This window comes from Mya arenaria, chromosome 6 (assembly GCF_026914265.1).
Source record: "Mya arenaria isolate MELC-2E11 chromosome 6, ASM2691426v1".
In the NCBI taxonomy this organism is placed as follows: Eukaryota; Metazoa; Mollusca; class Bivalvia; order Myida; family Myidae; genus Mya; species Mya arenaria.
The window spans coordinates 42,872,837-42,892,434 of NC_069127.1; the positions used below are offsets into that span (position 1 = coordinate 42,872,837).

General features: G+C 34.5%; 1 protein-coding gene across 3 annotated transcripts; it reads right to left on the reverse strand.

The window, feature by feature from the left end:
- Positions 1 to 137: 137 nt before the first annotated feature.
- LOC128236661 (dual specificity protein kinase TTK-like) lies at positions 138 to 18,501 on the reverse strand. 3 transcript variants are annotated; one of them, XM_052951672.1, is made up of 19 exons: positions 18,382 to 18,501; positions 16,759 to 16,861; positions 15,721 to 15,860; positions 15,206 to 15,279; positions 14,606 to 14,712; positions 13,269 to 13,436; positions 12,674 to 12,758; positions 11,185 to 11,676; positions 10,478 to 10,602; positions 9,809 to 9,903; positions 9,254 to 9,451; positions 8,902 to 8,979; positions 7,776 to 7,933; positions 5,577 to 5,746; positions 4,341 to 4,537; positions 3,514 to 3,690; positions 2,834 to 2,915; positions 2,347 to 2,480; positions 138 to 1,851 (listed from the first exon to the last, which is right to left on the reverse strand). In XM_052951672.1, the coding sequence occupies exons 2-19, from the start codon at positions 16,835 to 16,837 to the stop codon at positions 1,687 to 1,689; spliced, it is 2,724 nt and encodes a 907-aa protein (XP_052807632.1). In that variant the 5' UTR covers positions 16,838 to 16,861; positions 18,382 to 18,501; the 3' UTR covers positions 138 to 1,686. The 3 variants fall into 3 exon arrangements, with proteins under 3 accessions (XP_052807632.1, XP_052807630.1, XP_052807631.1); XM_052951670.1 differs by having other exon boundaries at positions 2,347 to 2,483; XM_052951671.1 differs by having other exon boundaries at positions 2,347 to 2,483; positions 18,447 to 18,496.
- Between the last annotated feature and the right edge of the window lie 1,097 nt (positions 18,502 to 19,598).

Genomic DNA, 19,598 nt, shown 5'->3' on the forward strand with positions numbered 1-19,598 from the left:
GAGTGCGAGTCAAACCCCGATTTTCCCTTACGCTATTACTCATACATGCTTGACAAATCAATCAATTATTCCGAATCGGCTTTCCCGTCTGTTGTACAACGCAGTGTTGTGTGAATTTAAGTGAAAATCCATATTATAATAAGCACAATAAGGCATAAGATTGACATTGGTTTTATTGAAATAACTCTTACGACATTGAAATTAATCAATACATGTAGAAAAATCTCCACTCACACAAGCTTACATATATACAGAATGAATCATGAACAATCTATAATATATATATATATATATATATTCTATACACATAATCAAATATAAAATAATGAATAATTAATCGTTTAAACTCTGTAAGTGGGTAGTAAAAGCTGAGCTGAGAGAAAAACAGAGGGATGACAGAGTGGTTAAGATCCAAAGATAAAGTGGAGACAGATGAGTTAAATTAGTTCAGATTATACATGAAATAACCTTTGTGTTGAAGCACAGTAGTACTACAAAAACATTAGCCGTCCACATGGCCATGTGTTTACTATACTGCTAGGCAACACTATGTAAACAATTAGCCGTTTTATTGACTACAAGCTTTTCTAGTAAGTAATAACAATACACTCAATAACCTATGCTGTTTCATTATCATGTGACCTATATTGCCCATAGAGCCCTTACCCTTACCTTTAAGTAAGCACAAGATGTCCATGCAGTATGAGCCCTCAGGTGCATTTACACAAAACCATGAAGGGTGTTATACCATCTAGGCAGTTATAAATAACACCGGAGTGTTAATACTGCATGAACACAAAACAATATGATTTTATTCTTTCTATTTAAATTACTCCCCTTTTTTCTTCTTTTTTGTTTGTTTTAAAGTCTGATGTAAATTATTTCAGTTAAAATTAAGGAGAGAAATCTGTAACGTCCATTTAATGTCTGTGGAAACAAATGGCTGAAATTCAAAAACATTGTTTGCTGTATATCAAATGGTGTCGCACTTGTCAAATCAGAGTGAAATAAACAATGACATCATAATGCAAAGCTGTTCATGCAAAATGAAAGTCACTTTTTCTCTATAGAAAAGACTAGGGAAATGTAAATATGGTCATGTAGCTAACTCATTCATGCTATATAGCGACTATACACCATCTAGCTGCTTTGTATAAAATAGCATTTCATGCTTACAATCAAAGTCACTGATTTTCACTGTTTCGTTGTTCTAAATATTTATCAACATTTTGCGTACATGTTGAATATCTTTAAAATAACAACAATTGTAAATACATGGACATTGATAATGCCAATTCGGGTAATGCATGTATTAGATGCTTTATTTTGCCATGCAAAGCCAGAAACAATCTAAGAAGTCATCTATTATGCTTCTATTGTTAAAAAATTTAAACAATCCTTTAGTTGTGTAAATTGCACTGTCCAGAAGCAAAGAAGCGAAATTTCAACACTTTTCACGGCCTTTTTGCAATATATATCCGTTATTTCTATATAAATGCCCACATCCGTCAGAGTAAATTTCTTGCACAGAATGTCTTGGAACTTCCAGAGTGGACTGCAATAGCATCTGGATCCAACACACACATAAAAGATATCACTTCTTCTTAATGCTACAGAACACTTCCACATTGTGAAAAAACATGAATGTAACATAATGCTTCATCATCAGAAAGGCTTCTGGCCTGGTTATGTGGGGTGTTTAAAGTCAACATTGAGACTGGTGAGTGGGGTTCTCAACTTCTTCACCTGTGGAGCGGGGTTACTACTGTACTGGGCAGAGGATATGTGTTTCCCCATTGCCGTGGGTGCTCGAGCTTGAGGAACCTTCTCTAAGCCTGGTGGAATACTCTCCTGCAGTAGAATATGGAATATTTTTCAAATTAGAATTGTTAACTTTAATACAATATTTGCTCGTTTTGTTTTATTTTATACCAGTTTCTAAAATAGCTGGATTGGAAACACAGCTAAAAATTATATGAATCACCCTTGAGTGTGTTTCCTGGGTAGAACTAATGTCCTTTCTGAGCGGCCATGAGAAAGTATTGTTGGTGGGGACTAAACCCACAACGTCATGGGTTGCTGGTTTTATTTCATTATCTTAACAAATTTGTTTTAAAAAGGAGCCAACATTCTACATCTTTTTTTCTTCTTGAATTGCACAAAATTCAGTTTTGACATTTACATGTCCACCATCTGGGTAAGAACCAAGTAAAACTACTAGTATATTAGAAATGAAGAATTAAAAATAAAAACGCAACTACCTCTATATACCTCCTAAATAGCAAGAAAAAACGCTGTGAAATAGCTATTTATGAGGTTATCTGAAATGTACATCAGTTGTTAGACCTGTTCATTGTCTATAGTTGCGTGTATGAGGTTGCGGAGTCCTCCTGGTGAGCAGGCAAACTGACTAGCCAGTGTACTGACAAGAGCCTCCATGCGCTTGTTCATCTTCTCTGCCTTTGGTGGGGTCACCTGATCTGCTGAAAAACATATTGACTTTGATCATACAAGGTAATAAACATGGAAGTCAAACTTTAGGATAAAACTTAAAAGAATATTTGGTCATTGGTAGAACAAGTTTACAAGCAGTTGTAAATTTCTCAGTGAAATGAATGCATAACACAAAATTGGATTTACTACATATGTGCAAATTGTGATAGTGAGCATGTGTACCAAATGTCATTCAATCATTTTTCATTCATGGTTAACATTAAAGTTATACAACGACAACTATTTTTTAACACTACCTCCATTTTGTATTCTCCAAAAACTGATATGCATTTAAGTAACAGATAACCTGGCAAATCCCTGCTATTACTGTAGTACTTACCCTCCTGGTTTGATTTCAGGTAAGGATGGTCCAAGAGTTCATCTATGGACGGCCGGAGTTTAGGATCTCTTTGTAGACATCTCTGAAATTAGAAGAATACATATAGTTGTAAATTTAAGTCAATCATAATGATGAGCCAGTGATCTGTTATTTTACGTATTGCATACATATATTATGAAGTATCTGTTTGCATTTTTTTCTGACAATTTTGGGCCAAACCTTGACCCAGTTCTAAATACTTTTTCCCAAAAGGGATAATAAACTTACAAATATCTCTTTTGTATTTATTTGAGTATTGTAAAAATTACATATTTCCTGGGTTCGACCCTGAAATTATCTTTATATGAAGGAGTTGGTCTATTGTTAAAGAAACAGAATTTATAACATTAAGACGGGATTGTTATCTTTTTTTCTCTCTATTTTTTATAAAGCAATTTTGTTGATTTATAGGCAAAATTGGAGATCCCATTCACATGCACACAACATGCTGCTACCTGGCCTTGACAATAACTATGATAGTATCAGCAGTTCTGATGAAAAAAAACAGAATAAAAGAACCTTTTATGATGATGATTGCTTAATTGGCTTGTCCACACATTTATGGCCTTTATATAAACTAAAACTTTTTTCCACGCATTTATGACCTTAAGTGTATATAGATAAACTAACGCTTTACAAACCTTCATAACATCGAGGAGGTTTTTGTTGGGAATGTCAGGGAAGTCTATGGGCAGGTCCGGGTTGATGATGGCCTGTAGTTTGAACAGGTCGTTACGGATGTGCTGGAAGGGCGTCCGTCCGTACACCATGTTGTACAGGATACACCCCAGGGACCACACATCACTCCTCACACCAATCTGAAACACAGGCATGGTTTAACAAACGCGACAATTTTTTGTTTTGAACACTTGCCAAATATTCTTAAAGATGCACTCTTACTCCCAAATAAGATTTTCCACAATTAAGACATTGGTTTTAATATACCGAAATAAATATATGTTGAAAACAATGATTCTTATGAAAGATGCCAAGTTTAATTTGAAATAAAGGTGCAAAAAACACAGTTTTTCTACCTCGTAGAAAGAAAGGTAATTTATGTCAGTTTTCAACAATTTTCTTTTTTTCGCTATTTTATCATATGGTGTATAGCCTCTTTAAAGCTAGCAATTACGAAATCTTACTTAATCAAACGAGTACTTTATATCTGTTCATTGCACTTTGAAATGTAAATCAAAAGAGAGAATTCTTCAACAATAAGAAATTCCCGAATAATCACAAAACTTCATTAAGTCTCCCATGTTTTCTGCTTTTTAAAAAATGCCCATATCCTATATATATTTATGAACATATTTGGCCAAAATGTAAATGTTTTTACATTAAAAAATTAATTCACTACATCAATCCTTCAATTTAAAACAATGTTATTGAAAGTTATAACCAAAGCAAATAGCAAAGTATCAATATTCAGTCAATAGAAAACATAAACATGAAACTAAATTTTACTGACCTTGAACTTGGGCCTTCCCTCGCCCTGTTGTTGCATGATGGTCTCGGGACTCATGAAGTTGATGGTTCCGATCTGAGTCTCAAGAATCACACTGGTCTTGTCCTGTTGAAGGGCTTTTGCGATGCCAAAATCTATCAACTTAAGGTTACCTCCCACCAGCAGGAAGTTGGCTGGCTTCAGATCAGAGTGAATTATACCTAAAACAACAGGCAAAATTTGACGATTTCAGTAAACAAGACTCCCCATGGAGCAAACACAAACAATTTATTTCTGTTTTGTTTTCAGTCGTCATTACTTGAGAAAAACTAAATTGTTAAAGGAAAAGTTATTGGCTGTGCTGTTAATGGGTACAATGCCTCTAGAAACATGTGTACCAAGTTTCATTTGAATATCTCATTTTTATTGTTTTAGTTACCATTTGACTAAAGTTAATGTTTATGCATGCAAACTACATAAAGGCAATGTCAATATCTTGATTTGTTTTCTTTGAAAACCAATGAACTATAAATACACTTTTAGTTTACAACAGCACCATAAGCAGATGCCAGTGCATGTCTGTTGGATTTTTAAGTAAAAAAGGGGCAGGCTTTCACATACACTTTTTTCCTTTAAAAAGAACCAAGCTAAATAATACAAACTGCCTTGCCATCCCAATGTAAAATTATATTTATGAGCGTCGGTTTATATTGTAACTCATTTAAATCTAAGCATTCCATTTAAGATCAATAAGTTCTGTCATTTTCCGTCAATGGCTGTTATTTGTAGAAGATTATATATGTTTTCTATTCTCTTGTATATTTGTATATATGCTGTTATCATTGTTATTTAATAAAAACATTAATAAACTATTCTAATGGATTTAATGAGTCTAAATTTGCCCTCTTTGACAGAATATTTGCCAATAAAAACAGTTCTTTTTGCATCAAGGATGGTTGTTTTTTTAATTAAATTATTGATCCTCGATTTAAATTAATCTAGATGTGAGCCCACTGAAGCACATTTGATTCTATCAGATTCAAAACATTTCAGACTTTGAACTAAATTAAACTTGAATGTGGTAAAACAAGAGCAAATGCCAGAGTTCTGGGCCTTCCTATATATATGTGCGTCAATGACAGCAAGGCTATACATGAATTTTATTCTGTGAAAAACAGACAAACTAATGAGATGAGTTACACAATCAGCTAGTGAGTAAATATTTCAGCATTTGTTGTGAAAATACGGCAAGCATCCTACCCTCCCTGTGGAGTGCCTGCACGGCCAGCAGCATACGTTCCCAGTAGAACCATGTGACACTGTCAGATAGGGGCTTGCGGTTCTGGGTCTCACGGTGGAAAAATGTGGCAAGGTCCTCACTACCAGCCTCCATCACCACATACAGCTTGTTTATCTCCTTCTTGTACTCACTGTAAAAATCAAAATATTCAGGTAGTGCTGTCTATTAAACGCTTTTCTGTGGTTTATACAGATTTATCAGTAAAATAAAGGTGTTATTTTTCTGTCCCAAACAGTGAAAATATCAATACGATATTTTACACTGTTCTGATATTTAAAGCTATTCTCACATCCTAAATCAAACGTCAGACACAAGGGAGCTTGGACTTGATTTGTCTGTTTTAGGTAATAATAAAACAGACAAGAGCACCGCGAAACGGAGCATTATACGCCCGAAGAAGATTCGGCTTGAGGTCTTTAATAAACATTTAGGTTATGCTAGTATACTGCTTACTAGGTGTGAAGTGTTTACAACAAAGGCTTAAACTTCCAATATTGAAACTTTAATGATACTTAAGTTAGCAGTGCTAATAAAAACCTTTGTTCAACAGGATTTTTTTACAACATAGAATAATTGTAAAACAACAAACATACTGGTAAGTAGTGCAATGAAGGATGTACTAATATGAAATCAGATTTTATGAAATGAAATATTTTTATAAAAAAAATAGAATATCTGAAACTTCCTTAGAAAATCTGAGAATACAAGTTTAAAAGTAGCAGGACTTGGAAAGTGCTCACAACACATCCTTTTAATATAGCAATAATTTGTATAAAGTTATCTAAAAATTGCTTTATTGGTTACAAAGTTGTGGCTAGGACACGTTTTCTAAAAATTCCTTTATTAGTAGTAACACAAAGTTGTGGCCTGGACACGGAATTGCTAACGCCCCCCAGTGAAATTAGCCTTTGAGGTATGGACCTGGAAAGCATGCTTGACAAATCCTTTTAATGTAGAGATGATTTGTATAAAGTTATTTGAAAATTGCTTTAGAAGTAACCCAGTTATGGCCTGGACATGGAATTGCTAACGCCCCCCCCATGGTGATTCTAGTGTTCGAGGTATGGACCTGGAAATTGCGCGCGACACATCCTTTTAATGTAATGATGCTTTGTATAAAGTTATTTGAAAATGACTTTATTAGTGACCAAGTTGTGGCCCGGACACGGACTTGCTAACGCACCCCCATGGTGATTCTAGTCTTTGAGGTATGGACCTGGAAATTGCGCGCGACACATCCTTTTAATGTAGTGATGATTTGTATAAAGTTATTTGAAAATCGCTTTATTAGTTACCAAGTTATGGCCCGGACACGGAATTGCTAACGGACGGACAGACGGACAGACAGATGGACAGACGATGGAGGCCATAACATAATACGACCCTTCGGGCGTATAAAAAATTGTTTTTCAGTTTAAGATAATAATTAAGTAATAAATTTGTGAACACCAAAAGTAAATATTTCACCACTCATTTTGGTGCTCACACTGTGAAATATATTGCTATCTTATACTGAAACAAACAATTATGTAATAGTTATTAGGGGAAAGAACAGACCAAAATCCCCTTCCTTATCCTGGATATAAAAAAATGCTATAAGTAAGAGGTAACCAGGCTCTACAGATATGAATACTAATATAAGTTATACTCCAGTTAAAATAGTATTCATATCTGTAGAAATATATGAATTTTTCTTCTTTATAGTATGTACCTATCAATTCTATTCAGAATTTAAACAACAGAGTTTGAATTTGGACAACACACAACAAAGTGCCTATTGAAAGCACTAAACAAGTTGTTTTCAGATAGGCTTACCAGGTATTCCAAAATTGATACAGTCATCTTAATTTTAATTGTTTGAGGAAAATACCCTGCTTTATATAAACATTGTTCACAATCTACTAGTACATGCCATAACCTAAAAATTATTAAAAGCTTATTTGTGGTCTTTGCTACACATATATGTATTGTATTGTTGCTGGTAACATACGTATATACCACGTTTCATGTGAACAATTCGATAGTAACGGCCAAGGTTTAAGCCAACATCACCCAAACTGACAACACAAACATGCAAGGCTATGAATATACCTTAACTTTAAAAAATAAATACTAATCATCTTTCAGAGCTGTAACTATACAAATCATTGTTCACTTACCTGTCATACATCTTGATGACTTTATCACAGTATTGTAGGCGTTTAAGAAGAGCGATCTCATTCTTGTAACCCTCAACAACAGCACTGTTGGCGTTATCCAAATTGACTTCTTTTATAGCTCGGATTTTTTTCGTCTGGTCGTCAAAAGCTTGAAACACCTGGAGACAAAAAACGTTAGGAAATAACTTATGTTCAAGTGTCAATTCCTGTGCATGTATCCATAAAACATCATGCGTTATTTCCTAACTTGTGTTTTTATTTTGTTGAACTTAAAGAACAGTATGAGGAATTTTAACATAAAAGTGCACGTTTTAAAAGACTTTCATACAAATCCAGTAATTATATCATATGACCAGTCAGATACTTATATTTCGGAAAATGACTTTAGACTTTGTCTTTCAGTCAAAAAAGGGCATAACTCAACATTCATTAATGCCTTGCTGTACAACTACATGTGCATATTGTCCCTGGCAACATGACAACCAAGTTTTATTTGAGAATCTGTAACGTTATTTAAACCTTGGCTAAGGTGAATGATAGCCGTCAACAATGCCAACACCAAAGACTTAAATCCATATCATCATATTTGCCTAAAAAATTTTTAAACCACCCATACGGTTTATACTTGAAAATCTCATTCTGAATTTCTGAGACTGTGTTATACAACCCAAAATTAAGAAATGGTAGGGAGTCTTAAGACAGCAGTTGAACACTGTTTCTTTTTTACTCTCCAAATTTTATCTGAGCATCAAGCAAAGGAACTGCAGAGCTAGCCTGTTTTTTGTTTAGTCAATCTCCCCCCATTATGGAAGTCAGAGTAATGGGCTTGTAAGAGTAAACATGTGTCTATTGTTTCAGCAACATGTACATTCATTTGAACATCTTGAAAGCCAAGGTTAAACTTTTTGCACTGTAATGATGCCAACAACACCAAAGCTTGAGCTGTATAAAGTAGTTTTTGACAATACCTAAACTTTGTTTTCCTTAAAAAACAACAGAATAAGTGAGAGTGAGAAAAGCTTGTTTCTGCTTCTTTATTTATTTTACTTAAAACCATTTTTGCTTTCAAACCACAAGATGAGCTAAAAATAAAACAAGGGTGAGATAAGACTCAATAGTTGTTCACCTTGCTGGAACCTCCCTTTCCCAGTACAGACAACACCGCATACTGCACATCATTCACTGTGAGGATGTTCATGTTCGACTGAAATGTACATGTAGTTACTTATGAGGAAGTGAAGTCAACTTTGAAGTATATTCGCGGTAATAATAATGTTTCAGCAGTTACTGTATTATATACATGCAGACAACGCAACATGTTGTGATATAACTAAGTAGTACCAATCATTAAAATAAATAAATGTTTGACCTTTTAGAAATAATAAAACACTAAATATATATAAATATATGTAAGAATGTTTGAATTTCTCCCCAAACAGTATATTGGTTTCAATGTCGTTAACTCATCTCATACGTACAAGTGGCGTTGTGGGAGGGATGATGGTGTTCTTGGGTGTCTGGGGCACCTCTAGCCCTCCACTTCTGACAGGTATAGGGGCAGGGGTTGGAACTGGAGGGGCTTGGATGGCAGGGCAAGGGTCACTGGGGGTCACCACAGGGGCTGCTGGGGGCTGGGGCGGGGAAACCTCCTCTCTCTCAACCACAGGCTCCATCTTCTGTAAAGGTTGAAAACATCAGTATGCAGTATTTATATTGATAATATATTGATAATTTATTGACTATTAATAATCCAAGTTTAATACTGGTCAAGTGGACACATGACAGTGTGATATAAGGCAAAATATAATCATTTTGGGCATCCCAGACAATGACTGTTCGATTAACTTTGATGAGTTTTAAAGCAATCAAGGCAACACCCATTGAACTCTGTTTATCAACGTTTCCATAAGAAATTTTTAAAACAGTTGGGATTGAAGACTTTTTTTATGGTACTTTTTTTTAATGATACTTTATTTCTTGCAGATAATAAAAAAGAACTGTTAAAAATGTTTAAATATGTTTTTGATACTCACAGGTTTATCAAAAGTTTTGGTTTCCATGGGGATGGTGGAATCCGACACCATGGACAGGTAGCCTGAAGTGTGGTGAGCGTTGAAGCCAGCAGTTGCTGCATGAAATAAACAATCATGAATATTTTCATTACGCTTCAAATAACTTTTTAAAACATTATAAGTTATAACATTTTCTGAAAGGAGCTGGGCCCTGTTTCATTAAAGACCTTAGTTATAACTTCTTAAGTATTAAAACTGTATGACTATCACAGTTGGAAACAATTTCTTTATCGTTTTTAACTGTTAATTATACGCGCTAAGGTTTTAAAATAAATAGCGAAATAATAGATATAAAAATAACAAAAAGATAGCTCTTGGATAATTGTATGATAAATTGTATCAAAAAGCAAGCATGATTTTTTCTTAATAGCAAAATCTTTGGCCCCAGATAAAAAAAAGGACAATAAAAGCTGATTCCAACGTTGGTCCATTTCCCGCTGCGAGTTATAGGTGTTGTCAGTAATAAAATGTGTATTATTTTTGACATTGATTATTTTTTTACTAAGGGCCGAGGTTTGACGGGTTTTATCACAATGATACAAATGTCATGACAATACCTCAACCTTTTCCCCACAGAAACAGATGGATTTAAAATTAAACAAATCATAAATAAATAATACTGTTACTGACACTTGTCGAGAGGTTTGAAGCTGTCCATCGTGTTCATGGTTTCCTCCTCCTCTTCCTGCACATTCATCGGCTCAAACGGCTTGTTAATCATCTTCACCCGACCTGGTGGAGCAGTACACGGACGCCTGACAAATTTTTTTAATGAAGATTTTAAAATACTGGTAAAGTTTGGAAAACCAGACTGACACAGCAGCAAAGTATGGTAAAACTTTAGTGGGAATGCTAAAAAAAAGTTGCCAAACTGACAATTGATAAGAACAAATCAAGAATTTGTTCCATGTTTGCCTGACTTGAGTGAACTACAACTATCATTTTAAGTAAAAAATACAATCCAAAACCTTAATCATTTTGTTGAAAAAATTTCTTCCAGCCAAATATCAGGTTACAGGTGTTTATTTAGAACTAAGGCTAATTTTAATCACTGACAATTGCTTAACAGCACAAGAAATGCAATATATACACTACACTTGCATGAATATAAAAGTGATAGGGTCTATATATCTCACTTAGTTGATTAAATTTGTCTAAACAGACTCTCACACAGGATTCATATTGGTGATGACTGCTTCACAAAAATTCTTATCACATAACATTACAAATATAAATTAAAATAACAATATGATTAGTAGTATATCTTAAATATTAAAAAAAATTGTGAAGAAGACCATTTAAGTTTTAGCTTTTCTTTGCATGAATACTAGTTCTACCTTCTTTCACTGCCTAACAGCGGTGTGCTCCTAAATGTTCTCAGACCATGTTTGTGCACGGAGCTGTCCAGCGGCAACCTGCTTGGCTGCTTGGATATCGACTGTCCACCATCAAAAGTCAATCTCCCTGCTCCTGGTTTGGTGGTGGATCCAGACAGGTTACTAGAGCTTGTAGTTGACATAGCCTCTGGCGACAACTTATCGTCCACACTGACCATATCAACATTAATAGGCAAATCAGCCATTTGTCTGTTATGCCCAGGGACTGGATTATTTGCAGATTCTGTTTGAATATTTGGCCTTTGAAAGGGAGCCAAGTTAACTGCAGGCAGAGATTGGGCTGGCTTTATAGTAGATGAAGGTGGTTCTGGTAGGGACTGTGCTGGCTTTATAGAAGATGATGGTGGTTCTGGCAGGGACTGGGCTGGCTTTATAGCCGATGAAGGTGGCTCTGGCTTTTGTGACTGGGAGTTCTTCGATGAGGTGCACATACTGTAATTAATTAGATATAGTATGAGTTGTTTTTAACTGTTGCTTTTACATGTAATGTTTTGTTTATGGGTGTAATAATAAAATATCGTTCTGTATCATGTACTAAATGAATCTCAAACCAGGTGACAAGGACATTGCTGATTAAACGATGGAAAAGCTTACTATGAAATACACAGAACTTTTTTCGGCAGTTTTTACAGATGTCATTCTCCTATGTTCTCAATGTCAAGAGAATTCTTTTTCCCAATTTGAAAGCGAAAATTCCGAATTAAGAGTTTAAAAAATGTTTGGCCCAATTTAATCATGACACGGATACATGTGTGGTAAAGATTAGACAAAATAAGAGACATTTTCCTCCCTCATGCATTAAATAAATGTCAAGCATTGATAACTTGATTAATAAACCTCTGGCTTTATACTTAACATTATTAATTGAAAGATTTTAGTTACCCCCCCCCCCCATTATTTTTTTTACATCTGCATGAAACAAATCCCTGTGAAAGGTACAGATCATACCTAAAATACCAAAGCCAAAAATCCCCTGTGATATCATATCATGCACAATGATATGCTATTAATGCCAATCCTTTTTTTTCTTAAAGTACAGATTCTACTAATTATATGAATATTGTCATCATTAGCACGTAATTGTATAACACATTCATGTAAATATCATTCAGTTTCTGAGTTCTATCAAACTATACAATTTGTGCCCAACAATTTTACCACTACAAAGACTACACTTACAAGCCATGACAATACAGACATAACTCGCTATATTGAACTCTGTTATCTCGATGTTCCGGTAATGTCAAACTTTAAATGAATATTTTGGGTCTATTTCGGTTATATCAAATATTTGACATCTCAAAAAAAATTCCTGGGTCCCAATGACTTCAACACGAGTTTCCACTGCACCTTGACTTTAATAAAACATAACACTTAACAGAAGGAAAGCAATATGACATCAGAAGGTACTTAATAAATTCAACCCCACCTAAAGCTAACGTTAGATGACAGGTTTGCTGAGATGTTATCTGTCAGTTCGCATGAAACATCACTGCCAGACCCTTTCCTCGAACCTGGAAAGAAGATTATATTACAATAACGAGTGCTGTTGAAAATCAAACAACAATAATCGGAGGGTGTTTTCTGGGACACTTCTGGACAAATAAACTAAAGCCAGAGTAATAGGCCTATGTATCTGTGTGCGTAGTTTTTTTAAAAGATATTGGTTAAGAAGACATGAGGGTAAAGGTGACTAGGGCAGAAGGGAGGAAAAGCCTTCTATGCAGCTCTAGAAATAACCAGGGCTTCCATTAAGCATCTGAAGCTTAAGTATGAATATCCCTGCTATCAATTTTGGAATTTTTCTATAAAATATGGAAGTTGATGTCTGATGAACAGTTAATAATTTCTCCATAATATTTTACTGCTATTCTGATAAAAACTTGTTTGCATATAAAACATGCCAACTCAACAAAAGTGTATTCAAGCAAATCAATTTATAATACTCAATATTTTTTGATGACTGCATGTGCAGAAGTGTCAATATGAAATGATTGAAAATGTCCAAATATTTAAAGTCTAACCTGTACTGGAAGCCTGGCCACTGTGGTTTCTCTGTCGACTAGTTGGTGATGTAAAGATGTTTGTCTCCCCCTGCCTCAACTTGCGCAGGGCAACCTCTACATCCTCCCGAGGCTTCACGTCAAACAACAAAGCCTTCTCCAGGATCTTCTTGGCACGATCTCGGTTGCCTGAAAAACATACAATAATATTGCAGACAGTCACATGTTAATTATGATCACTGAACCTTGTTAATACAAGATATCCATGGATAATATTATGAATTTGCCAAAAAGTGTTAGAATGTTTGATTAAAGTAGTTACAAGTTTCACCTGCTAAATATATAAAGTTTGCATGTATTTGTTATTATATGATGTTTTTAAACCAAACAAAACACACATAGATCTAATTATCATAAATATATATTTATAAATTGTGGTGCACAAGCTGATCTCCATGAGGCCAAAAGGGTGCTACCAGATGAGCCAGATGCACATGCTGATCTCCATGAGGCCAGAAGGGTGCTACCAGATGAGCCAGATGCACATGCTAATCTCCATGAGGCCAGAAGGGTGCTACCAGATGAGCCAGATGCACATGCTGATCTCCATGAGGCCAGAAGGGTGCTACCAGATGAGCCAGATGCACATGCTAATCTCCATGAGGCCAGAAGGGTGCTACCAGATGAGCCAGATGCACATGCTGATCTCCATGAGGCCAGAAGGGTGCTACCAGATGAGCCAGATGCACATGCTGATCTCCATGAGGCCAGAAGGGTGCTACCAGAAGAGCCAGATGCAGCACCCTTCTAAATCTCTTCAGCTACTTATTTATGCTTATAAAGAGGTCGAAATAAGCACAGGGATGTGATTGACCTGGCAGCTGGAGGGCTGAAACCATTTCGGCCATGGGCTTCTTGGGGCAATTTTGGGGTCAAAAGCACACTGCTTTTTAGAAGCTCTTTTGAGTGTTCTTCTGACTTTAAATTTGACACAAACTGGGATATCAACTCAACTCTAACCACCAAAACACACTAGTAACTTTTTTAATCATCTAAAAAAAAAAAAAATCATGGGGGGCCTGGGGCCATTAGATCCGCGGAATTCCACGAATCCGCGGACAAATCACATCCCTGCAAGCCCTGCACTGGTAAAATGCTTTCAGGACATGCTCAAATATGGGTTATTTAGCAGGGCTTGTTGAATTTGTTCTATACAAATTGTAAAAATTCAGGCTTGTTCATCTGAAAATCTCATTTTGATGACTGCAGTAACAAGTGATATATATTGTTTGAGTATGACAATTTTACATTGTGTTTAAATAATTGCCAAAATATCATGCTGTACAAAAGTAAAGTACCTCGTTCAAGCTCCAGTTGAGCTGATGCACAATGTACAATGGCGAACTTCCGACTGATCACTCTCGCTTGGTTGAATATCATGACGGCATCATCTGGCATAAAGGTACTGTAATTTGGTGATAAAAAACATGTAGTAAGTTGTTGTGATATGCACTATGTGTCTTGTAAATGTCATCAACTTTGGCAGGGTTCTCACCAGTTGTCCCCCTATATCAAACGGGAACAAATTTATAAGTGTATATTGAATGTCACATATGAAATTAGTAAATATGATCAGTAAATCCCTATTAAAACATAAGAGTAAGTCCAGTGACTATCAAATGGATACAAGTCAAGTGACAGAAAACTTTTCAATTATGAAAAAGATATTTTAACAGCATAACTATACACTAATTAAATCCAGAGTTATCGTCTTTGCTACTTATGTGAGTGCATTGTCTCCTGCAACATATGTACCAAGTTCAATTCAAATATCTTGGAACAGTTTTTTATATGGCCAAGGTTGAGTTTTTGCATGATACCACCAACCTTGATTTTTTTCTTCGGAAAATAGACTTAAGCTTTAAAAAGATTGAATAAAACCCCAAATGTTTCCACACCTTTTGCATCTGCCATAGACCACAAACAGCACAGCATACGCCTCATTGTTTCGGTATTTACTTGAGTCGAGTGCCTGGAAGAAAGAAGTGCATTATGTTTTAACATAGACTACAAGTTTGTACTAATATATTTATGATCGAATACCTGCAATTGCGAAAAATGTAACTGTGTATGACTAGAAATTTATCTAAAAGTATCAAAAGTTTAGTTATTTCAATAATTTATTTTCAAGGTGACTTTAGCACTGACATGCTTCCTAAATTTTTGTGTTTTTTTTTTAGAAATAAAAGACCCTCGTCATTTTTGTATATTTTACCAGACTGCATGGGTTTTCATGTATATGAAAGTAATCTTGCATGGAAATGCAAATTGACCTGAAAAAACATAATTTTCCCCAATTTTGAGGGTTTTTTTCCCCTAAAAAAACTTTTATTAAAATAAAACAAGCACAAAAACACAAGCTAAATATGAAATTAGAATGTGCACTTTTGGGAGTGATATTTTTGCACTTTACCTTTACTAATGCCTTAGAGCAGAGATCTGACAGGCACTCATGCTTCGCAGCCTTGCTGGTGAAGACGACATTGTCCCTCACGTGTTCTATGAACTCCAGCCAGTCCTCGGGTTCCTCGCCTTTCATCCATTTCTTAGGATCTGTACACAATAAACAAACATTAAGCTCTTCAAATCCCCTTATTCTCTGTTTCTAAAACATATTGCCAGCTATTTAGTGGGAAAAATTTTATTAAGATTTTATGTGTTACTTTGATTTATTTTTTTCAGCAATTTAAATACATGTATACATCTATTTTCGGTGAAAATTGAAAAGGCATCATAAAGTATGCATAGTAAATATGTCAGCAGTTATATGTAAGCCAGAATTTTTTTAAAACACTGTATTGACATCAATAGGAAAATAACCAACATTCTGTCATTTTTCAAGAGGGATTTTTTCGTCTTTTTATGCCTGATATAAGACTTCGATTTAAATGTTTTTTTCCTGAACAAACATCTAGCCTTAGGGTCATTTAAGCTTGATATTGATTCTAACATCAAATAGCCCTGCAGTACACACCGCAAAATAAAATATTAGTAAATATATGCACCCATGAGTATGCGAATACCAACAATTGTAAAAAGCATCATGGGGTCTATTAATTATCTTACTTTAGACTATTAAATGAAATCGCTGCAAATATGTAAGCAAAATTTTTTTTGAATTGTCAAAATTAGCAACAAGGAAAAGAGAGAGCGTATCTGATAAAAAATAAAAAGACTTACATGACTTCAGTAGTATTTGTACTTTGTAAGTTTGCAAAGATTGTAATGCTAAAGAGTGGACACCAGGTTTTATTCAACTGACAGATGAAGAAATACTTTCCCATATTTGTCTATTTGTAAAATTTAAAAAGGAAAGGAAATTACCAGCGGCAGAGACATACTCAATGTTCACCAAACCATGGAAGTCCCATAACATCTATTTCTTACTCTTAGTTAAATTGTAGTGTTCACTAAGGCATTGAAGAAACAATAATTATATTTGTACATGTACCTGTTATGTCAAATGTGTTTTCCTCTGTTGTTTTCTTAGAAATATTTTGCAATCGCTCTCGTAGCGATGCAATGCTCATTTTGCTTTAATACAATGTTTCCACCTGAAAAATATAAGGAAGCCTACTTTAGAAAACAACTTTGATGAACATCAAGATATGAATTTACATATTAAAAATCAGGACAGGCCAACATTTAATCCATAAAAGCACTAGGATTACATACATATATACCCTCTACAGGGCTCCTATGAAAGGTAGAAGACACCAGATGGTTCCAAAATCGGAAAATAGAGTATTTCCTAAAAACAAGCCTAAAACTATCAGTACGATCTAGTATGAGGCTGATTAAACACCAATTTACATGATTAAAAGAATATATTGTCACTGTCTCAGCTGAGATTACCCGTTTAAAGTAGTGCATATTGGTTTTTTAGATTATAGCGTGTATATTTAGCATCTCAAAATCAAATGATTAGTACAGATACATAAACGGGGCTGGAATTTTAACATTGGAAATTGCAAACTTTTTGGAATGAAAACTCCAATAACAGCAACTTTCAATTTGCCTTTTCTCTTTTTTCTCATAACACAAATAAAATGATGATATTTTCACAAATGTGTTCACTTAGTGCACAAAGCAGACAGGTTTTCAAAAATTCCGAAAGATACATGTGTCCTAAGTGATTTGTTACTTTAGTAAGTACGATTTAATGTGTTGTACACAAAGATATCAATTTTATGCAAGTTATGCAGGGTTCGAATTTAGACTCGCATACTCGCAAAATGCGAGCATCATTTGCAAATTGCGAGTGACTTTTATTCAAGCGTGCAAATTCTGCGAGTGGATTTTTCTAGACCACAAAATGTTAAAAGGTAAGTAGAATAAACATGAAATTAACTCCGCTATGTAGTTGAGTGTAAACAGCCTATAAGTGGCATGTTTACACTCCCAGTATAAAGAAAACAGTATGGAGTCACGCTCTAGTAAGTTTTCAAAAATAAAACAAATACAGAAAAGGCCGTTTTTTATCTCGAATCTTTCCGGAATGCTCTGGGCAAATAATAATATAAGTTGAATTTTTCATTTAGCGAGTTGGCTCAAAAAGGCAAATTTTTGCGAGTGCTCCTAAAAGTTAAATTCGAACCCTGTTATGTACAATATTCTTTCTTTCTTGCAATTGTATTATCTGGTGTCAAGTCCCTTTAAGAATATGAAATTGGAAGCATGAATTTCTTGAGTGGCAAGGTTGCTCTCTTTATAAAGATTATAGAATAACAGTATAAAATATATAATTTTTGTTAGTTATTACTAGTAAGTTTCCCCATAATTATATCATTTTTTTTCGGGGTGGAGTGGCTATATGGGTGTGGCATAACAATGCACCCAGCCTGTGCTTCAAACAAAAAATAAAACAACCTTTTAAGAATCAAAAAAATGTACACAATGTATGTCTGAAAAAAAAATCCAATATAAAAGCATTTGCTTGGTGAAGTTAGTAGTTTGTGGGAAGTTCAGCAATTTCTGACGTTTTAACTGTCAAAGTAATGTTATTTCGCGACAATAACATTTCCGCGGACGTGCACGCGTCTGTAGATACGATCGAAGGTTCTTTTGATCTCACCTAATATCAGTTGATATCTACAATAGACAGAGCAAATTTTGACAAGTAACTACACCAAAATTTACATTTTAATCCTTAAACTAAAAGCAAATTTCAAAACAACCGCTTTCTAAAGCCTACACCGAACAGTGTTACAGGGTTAGTCAAATCGGCATTTTTTTTATTGTTTTCTAAGTGACAAATCAGAGATACTAGATCGTATCTTTGATTCAAATGGTCTCGCGGGGGCAGATGACACTATCTGCTTTGACCAGAAATGTAATGACTTTGAAGAATACTGTGCGGACATATCTGAAACATTCGTGCAATATTTCCGGAAACGCCTCAAATTGTAACACAAGGTGAATTTTCATTTCATTAGCATTGCTGTTTGCAATGTGCATTTTCCATACCTTATGTAATTCATATGAATATATGTCTTTGTCAATGATATTAATACATTTGTAAGTAAATCATTACATTTTGTATTTGCAGCGTTCAATATTTAATGTTATTTAATTATGTTTATGACTTATGTCTTATGCAGCCTTCCATATTCGATGTTATATATATGTCATGTATGTAAAGAATTGTTGAAAAAATAAAATAAAAAATTAGTATTAAGTTAACTGTATGTATTTGTCTTGTTTTTACTTCACCTTAAACATATCTATTAATCGTGTTTCGGTTGACGACGGGAGAATGCTCTTATTGGCTAATAAACTCATTATTTCTAAATATTGTTTTATAATTTTTTGCTACAACGCGTAAAATCATATTATATATATATATATATATATATATATATATATATATATATATATATATATATATATATGACAATAAAAAAATACATTTGAAGGCGTCTTTCGGTAACTTTCTTGCATATTTACTCCACTTTAAACATATCCATAAATCGTATTTCGGTTGACGACGGAAGATAACACTATTTGACTAAAAAAGGGAAATTCTTTTGTCAACAAACTCATTATTTCTAAATATTTTTTATAATTTTTGTCTACAATGCGTATAATCATCATATGTATCTATATAGGATTATTAAAAAATAAATACATTAGAAGGCGTCTTTCGGTAACTTTCATGCATTATCCGTATTTCGGTAAATAATCGTATTTCGGTAAGTCCACTATCCCTTCGAAGGGTGCCTTGACAACATCATTATTGCTATAGCAAAACGGGTCAGTCGCTGCAATGCAGAAAAGGTTAATAAGTACTCG

Bases quoted from the DNA above. Each gene is read 5' to 3' on its own strand.
- LOC128236661 (XM_052951670.1), bottom strand. From the start codon at position 16,837: ATGAGCATTGCATCGCTACGAGAGCGATTGCAAAATATTTCTAAGAAA. The intron at 14,713-15,205 runs GTGTGGAAACAT...ACCAAATTACAG, and splicing joins GTCTATGGCAGATGCAAAAG to TACCTTTATGCCAGATGATG. The intron at 2,916-3,513 runs GTTTGTAAAGCG...TTCTAATTTCAG, and splicing joins ACCTCCTCGATGTTATGAAG to AGATGTCTACAAAGAGATCC.